The following is a 6,491-nucleotide window of genomic DNA, read 5'->3' on the forward strand; positions in this document are numbered from 1 at the left end:
TAATTTTTGCGCAAATGAAAAACGCGTGCAATAAAATCGTGTGGGTCATTAAGAGCGCTTTGGAGTTAGTTATTTTTCTTTTGCGCATTGTCTGATTTTTGATAGTTTTTAGTGCAGACGACGTGTTTTTCATGATCATGAATATCACACGGATATTTAGTTTTACGAATAACAACTGTTTCGAAAAATTTAGTACTCGCGAAATTGCCACATCGCCTGAAATGGTCCATTACGGACAAAAAAAAAAAAGAGAAAAAAGTTGCAGCGCATCGACTGGCTTTCGTCTGCTACTAGCTTTTATTCCTGAGAGGCCCGAAATCATGCGAGCAGCTTAAACACACCAATGCGGTTACAAAGTAACCGGAAAATACTTGTGAACCCAGCCTTAATTACGTTAAAACAGCGGCAGTGCATAACCGAACACGCGCCACGTTCTCGTGTGCCACGTACACAGCAGAGCAGAGCCACAGAACACCTGGAGAGCCAGGGTACAGTGAACTAGAATACTTTGTAGTGGCAAAAGCGCCCCCCTGCTCGTGAGTCTCGGGAAGCTGCCGGCCGCGGGCGGCGCTGGCGTAGTAATCGCGAGGTGCTGCTGCGGGGATTTGGGCATCTTTCGAACAGCTGCGCAAGCTTCTTCCCTTTCTTTCTCCGTTGCATCGCGCCCCGCCGCGGTGGTCTAGTGGTTAAGGTACTCGGCTGCTGACTCGCAGGGCGCGGGTTCGAATCCCGGCTGCGGCGGCTGCATTTCCGATGGAGGCGGAAATGTTGTAGGCCCGTGTGCTCAGATTTGGGTGCACGTTAAAGAACCCCAGGTGGTCTAAATTTCCGGAGCCCTCCACTACGGCGTCTCTCATAATCATATAGTGGTTTTGGGACGTTAAACCCCACATATCAATCAATCATCAATCCGTTGCATCGCACTTTTAAAAAATGGGCAGCTACAATCGCCTAACCTGCTGGTGAACGGTTTTGCGGGCTGAGATTATGTACTGAACGCTTTGCGAGCCTGTGCTTCACTGTGAAGAGCAGCATCATGTGCAGCTCCCGTCGACTTCGCAGCGTAGCGTCGAACGGGCTTTTTTTTTTTTTTTGTAATAAGCCTCGTGTTTTTTCAGAACACCTCAGCTTCAAATCACGGATATCTGATATGAATTCTTTGTCATTAACGTGCCACGAGCCACGACTGGTGACGCCCTTGACCAGAGTAGCAATTTAGCGGCTCGAACCGCAATGTTTGTCTCTATTATCGGCCTTCTGGTGTATTATGGACTGCATTCCATTTCGAATGTGTGCCGTAAGCGGTACTCGTTTTTCAGTAGAGCAGGACTTCTTGCTGTTGGTTCACATGCGGACAACTTTTGCACGACTACACCAGTTTGTAGACCAAACAGATAGCCCTGTCAGCACCGCTTTCAGCACTTGGAGTCCCACAGTATTTTAGCCAAGAGAATAGTTATTATAAAGAAGAGGCTGTGTGACAAAATGGCAAATGAAAGAAATATTTCGGCAACACTTGATACAACATTTATTTAGGTTGTAACTACATGCAACTAATCAAGTGAGATGTCAAACAAAAATAACCAGCTAGAAAGCAAAAACTGATCACAAGCACAGTACAATGCAAGACACAGGCAGTCTACTTTTCACACAATAAAAAAAAAGACAGGAATATACACATATACTTAAAATATTTCAAAGGAGATCTCAAAGACAATGGTGCGGCTATGAACAAATCAGGTGCAAAATTAAAACGGCTTGCCAGGTTGCACGAATTGCCATTACGACTGCAATAAATGAAACGGGCAGTCTACTTTTCACTTATCACAGTACAGTAAACATACTAGGAACGTTTTGACAATAACGGGGGTGCATATAGAACTTTCCAAAAATGTGACGGTGAAAGTTTAGTTGAAAGTTCTGTTAATGTGTTCTTGAACTTTTTGTTGAACTTTGCGAAAGTTCCCATCACCACTTGAATAGCACAATAGACAGCATCCTCCAAAGCTTGTTATCCTGGCTCACCAACACCAGAAGCCTCCTGTTCACACCCGTCAAAACCTTCAGCTCTAAAGGCAGCTCATATTGCACATGGCAGCGACCTCCCCTCTTGTACTGCTATTTAACTTTCTAGCCCTCCTCCAACCCTTCTGCTGCAGTGCTCCTTTCCCGGCTAGCACTCCAATGTTCTGTACAATTTTGCGGACCTTACAATGATGTTGAGTACCTCATGTATTCCATGAAACGGAGATCTAAGGCTTTCACATTAAAAACATTTTAACATAAAGCTATACATTAAAAATTTATACAATGACAAACAACGATGTGACTATGAAAAAATAAAATGTCAAACAGAAATAGCTCACTAGATAATAAAAAAAAACAATTGTCAGAAGTTCAATACATCAAACAAGCACTCTACCTTACACGTAGTGAAGTAAAAATACCAGAAATACATTAAGAGGGTCTTGATGACAAATAAAACTGTTAAATTGCAAAGAACTAGGCGTTTGTAACAGACAGACTCCAAATGAATTCTGCAAAAGCACAGAATTATTGCACAGTAAGTTATGACAACAGTACGCATAAAAATAAAAGAATGGCACAGAGAAAATGGATAAACAAACACGGTTCCCCTGCAGACATATGAATGCTGAAATGGGGGCAAGAGCAGTCTATGTACAGCTGCTAAGTTTCAGGTATTTTGCCGTTTCCCGCTTCTGCATCCTGGCTCGGTTGAGTGATTTTACGAAAAAGTGCAGCCGAGTGGTAATGAAAAATGCCACCATCTTAGCAGTAAGCATTTCAGCGTGGTCAGTACATACAACACGGTGCTGTTGTCGGGATTTGATTAGCCAAATTACATCCATGATGCTTTCGTGATGAAGCTCTTGTGCACTGAAGCAACCCGTGAAAAGGTTCTCCAGGTTTCCAGGTTTTTTAGGAACCTAAATAGGAAACCCGACGGGTACAGCAGGCCGCCATTATCCTTTAGCTGTGTTAGCTGAGCAGCTTGAAGGTTTTTGATGTCGTTTTTGTCTGCAAGCAGAACGTTTTTACAAGCATCACAGCTGGTTTTGGCCAAGAACTTCCGTGCTACATATCCAGCAACGTAAAAAATTAGCCGCTCATCACTTTTGACAGACATACAAGCAACATGATCTGGTGCAGCTTTCTCAATGCTGTTCAATGCCAATTCAGCACTGCAAAGATTCCCATCAGCAATCAGCTGGTCCAGCAGAAACTGTTTGGTACGGTCATCCCCACCGGCAGCATCAGCCCCAACCAGTGCAGTCAAAATGCCTGGCTCTGCATTCCCGTGTGACACAGATTTGGCAAGGCTGTAAAACTCAAGCAAGAAACTGTAATCAAAAACTGCTGGGGTGTGGGGTGAGTATTACTGCCCTACGACTGCCGTGCAATGCCAAAAAAGTTCTCAGCTGGGTCCTGGCTCAGCCTTGATGTCATGATGAACTTGTACGCGAGTTGTTGGCTCAGGTAGTCCAGCAGCGACAGGACACTTGCAATGGTGACCCTCAATCCAACTGCGGTAGACTCGGACAAAAAGCGGCCCCGCTTTTCGGCTCGGCCTTCGTTTTTCGCTTGACGCAAGTTTTCTGCTATATAAACCTCCCATTCAACAAGGTAGGCTAGAAATGACAGCAGCTTATCCACGGCAGCTGAGTCCGGACGAAGAGCCTTGGCGGGGAATCGAGATGGTATTATCTCGATAAGGTCTCTCATCATGCTGAAATGCATAGAGCACACAATAAGATTTTAAAACAGTTAGCCAAGAGGTTGGAAGGTTCATTTGCAGCGAAAGGTGAATAAAAACAAAAAAGTGAAATATAAGTATGCTCCTAACAGCTTGTATACATGTGGAGCAGTACTTGAGGCAATAAACTTGCCCGAAAAAGGTCAAGACAGGCTGGATGCTCCCGCATTTGGCCTCAACGTCATTTTTGTAGAGACGAAGGCCATTTAGAACCGTGTCACTGAAGAGTTGGAAGGCGTAGGTAACCCTCATTTTCTCAAAGTTGTTGGGCTGAGTGTGGCGGGTTGTGATACCGGGCATGGCTTGAAGAGTCACGTTCGAGCCATCAAGTGTCAAAGCCTCTTTTACAGGACGAAGCGATGCCTGCATGGAAAAACAAAATGCTTCATGAGACAGTGCAGTGCTGTGTTTTTATGTTTCCTGGGGATAAAAACATTCTCATATTGATAAAGGCATAAATTTTTGTACTTACTGGTCCTGTTGGAGTGGTGAAGTCTGCTTGGAGTAGCCCATTCCTGATGCATTTGACAAGATGTGGGAAGTCAGAAATGAAATGACCGCTTGTTGTCCACTGGATGTTGCACTTTGCAATTTGTGCTAGATGCAGTCGCGTAAATGCCCATCCTGGACCACATGTTTCAGTCGCAACGTCGGATGTTATGACATCAACAAATAGCCCAGCCTTTTCCGCTAGAATCACTGCCTCCAGCATCACTTTCGAGAGCAAATTTCCTTTCATGTTGCCCTGCGTGGCAAAAGAAGCAAGTATTTGGGTCCACTCGCCAGTGAACGGCACAAACATTATGACCATCCCATGGTCAGCCACTTTATGCTTGTCACTGCTGGGGGTGAACTGGCCCATGTCCACGAAGCCTTGTATGTGCCCTGACGATGAGACTGACAGATTCTCGGACAGTTTAATTTCGTCAACGATGAGCCCTCCGTGCCTTTTGAAGGCATCCATGGAAGACGCTTTCTGCTTGAGCATGCTCATCACTTTGGCATTAAAGCCAAATCCCGTCCTGTACAACCTGAGATACTTCTGAAGAGTAACCTTGCTTGGCAAAACAAGAACTTTCTGCCTCCGCATATCCTCGTAAAGCTTTGGCCCTTTCATGCGCATGATGAGGCATTCCAAAATCCACTCCTTCGAGTACCTCATCCCTCTAACACTCTTCCTCTTCGCAGCCTTGAACATGTGTAGAGCTGCCTCTTGCTGCTTTGGGGGGAGTTCTTTAATTCGGCCAAGGAAAGTTCGTCACTTATCCTGGAGTTTTCTTCTTTCATGGCTCGTACTTGGCCTGCCAGGGTACACAAGCGTGAAGCAATTCGCTTTGTCTTCTGATTGGCCATTCGCAGCTTGTGAGACAAGTTATGCGTGACACGTTTTTTCTTCAACTTAAACTTTCGTGCCAGCAGCGACTTTCGCAAATAGCGACAATGAACACAGATGGTTCCTGAAAAACGTAAAACATAAAATAAGCCACTTCCTTACTTCGAACTATTTGCAAGACATGGAAACAAGGGCTAACAGATAATTGGAGGAAAAATAAACTCCAGAGCTATTACAAAGTGGGTAATAGCTAACAGGTCCTGACTAGTGTTATTTCCCTTTAATGCAGTTTGCTTTAGATACAAAGGATATGCTTAGGTTATGAAAAAACAGTAGCAGGCTATGTTAGCTAGAACAGAAAGTACATTGTTTCTTATTAAAAATATTAACACACACCTTTGACTGTCACCATTCCAAGACAGTTCTGGCTGAACACGCCGTCACTCGCGGGGGTGAGGGTGCGCTTCATCTTCTCGGTCAGGTTCTGAGCAAGGCCGTCATAAGAGTCTTTGCTCACAGCGCTTGAACAAAGCAATGCAGTGTCAACTTCTTGAAGTACGTTCGTTGCTTCAAGAAGGGAGGTGATTTTGCCGTACTTCTTTTCTCTCGCACCGAGATAACAGCTTGCCACAACATCACTGTTGCTATCTAAGCTGAAACAGATCACTTTCTCGTGGGAGACACTGAAAAGCTGTTTTGTTGTGCGTGTAGTGGCATACACAAGGAGATCAAGGTCTGGAGTGGTCAGTTTCATCCACAGCCTTGGAACACTTAAGCAGGTGGCAAGGTCCCTTAAGTCGCCTGATTTGAGCGGGTTCGCTTGCATGTTTTCGGCAGGGCTCGTGTTCGGGTCGGAATTCTCTTCGCCGAGCAAGCTCGCTTCGTGCTCATCGCGACGAGAGAGACGAACTTTCTTCGCCGATCCAGACGTAGAAACTAAGCAGGGCTTTCGCTCGGGCCTTGGTTTTTTCACAGATGTGGAAAGGTATGCGGGCAGGTCAGGTAAAAACGTTGGCACTGCATTTGAAGTAAGACCAGGCTTTCCTCGAGCGATTCGTGCCTCCTTGCCGCCGATGATGTGGACATAATCACGAACGACAAAATGGTCTGCAAAGTGTTTTTCACAAACCGCGGATGTGTCCGTTAGAGGTTTGTCTTTCCTCTTGAGGTTCCGCTCCCAAACCTTTCGTCGGTCTTCGTCCTTTGGTGCCGAAAAGAGCGAAATCTTCCGCCCGTTTTCAACGCGATGGCCGGGGTAGCCTGACCGGCAACCCGGGGCGAAACAGTGCGTATCCGTCTTCTTTTTCTTGTTCATGGTGGTAACGAGAACGTTTTCTTCCAGCACAGAAAAAAGATACAAGAAGAATCGAAAGCCACAGCAGC

The 6,491-nt window shown here is 45.5% G+C and overlaps 1 protein-coding gene across 1 annotated transcript; it reads right to left on the minus strand.

Annotated features, from left to right (window-relative positions):
• Positions 1–1,511: 1,511 nt before the first annotated feature.
• LOC142784501 (uncharacterized) lies at positions 1,512–5,381 on the minus strand. Its single transcript, XM_075882900.1, has 2 exons — positions 4,248–5,381; positions 1,512–4,138 (listed from the first exon to the last, which is right to left on the minus strand). Exons 1-2 carry the CDS (start codon positions 4,971–4,973, stop codon positions 3,668–3,670), a joined length of 1,197 nt encoding a protein of 398 aa, XP_075739015.1. The 5' UTR covers positions 4,974–5,381; the 3' UTR covers positions 1,512–3,667.
• Positions 5,382–6,491: the final 1,110 nt, after the last annotated feature.

The sequence above is a fragment of the Rhipicephalus microplus genome, unplaced genomic scaffold (assembly GCF_043290135.1).
Source record: "Rhipicephalus microplus isolate Deutch F79 unplaced genomic scaffold, USDA_Rmic scaffold_14, whole genome shotgun sequence".
In the NCBI taxonomy this organism is placed as follows: Eukaryota; Metazoa; Arthropoda; class Arachnida; order Ixodida; family Ixodidae; genus Rhipicephalus; species Rhipicephalus microplus.

Excerpts from the sequence above, each read along its gene's own strand:
- LOC142784501 (XM_075882900.1), bottom strand. The coding sequence starts at position 4,973 with ATGTTCAAGGCTGCGAAGAGGAAGAGTGTTAGAGGGATGAGGTACTCG. Across the intron at positions 4,139-4,247 it reads TCACCACTCCAACAGGACCA|GCATCGCTTCGTCCTGTAAA; the intron begins GTAAGTACAAAA and ends TTTTCCATGCAG.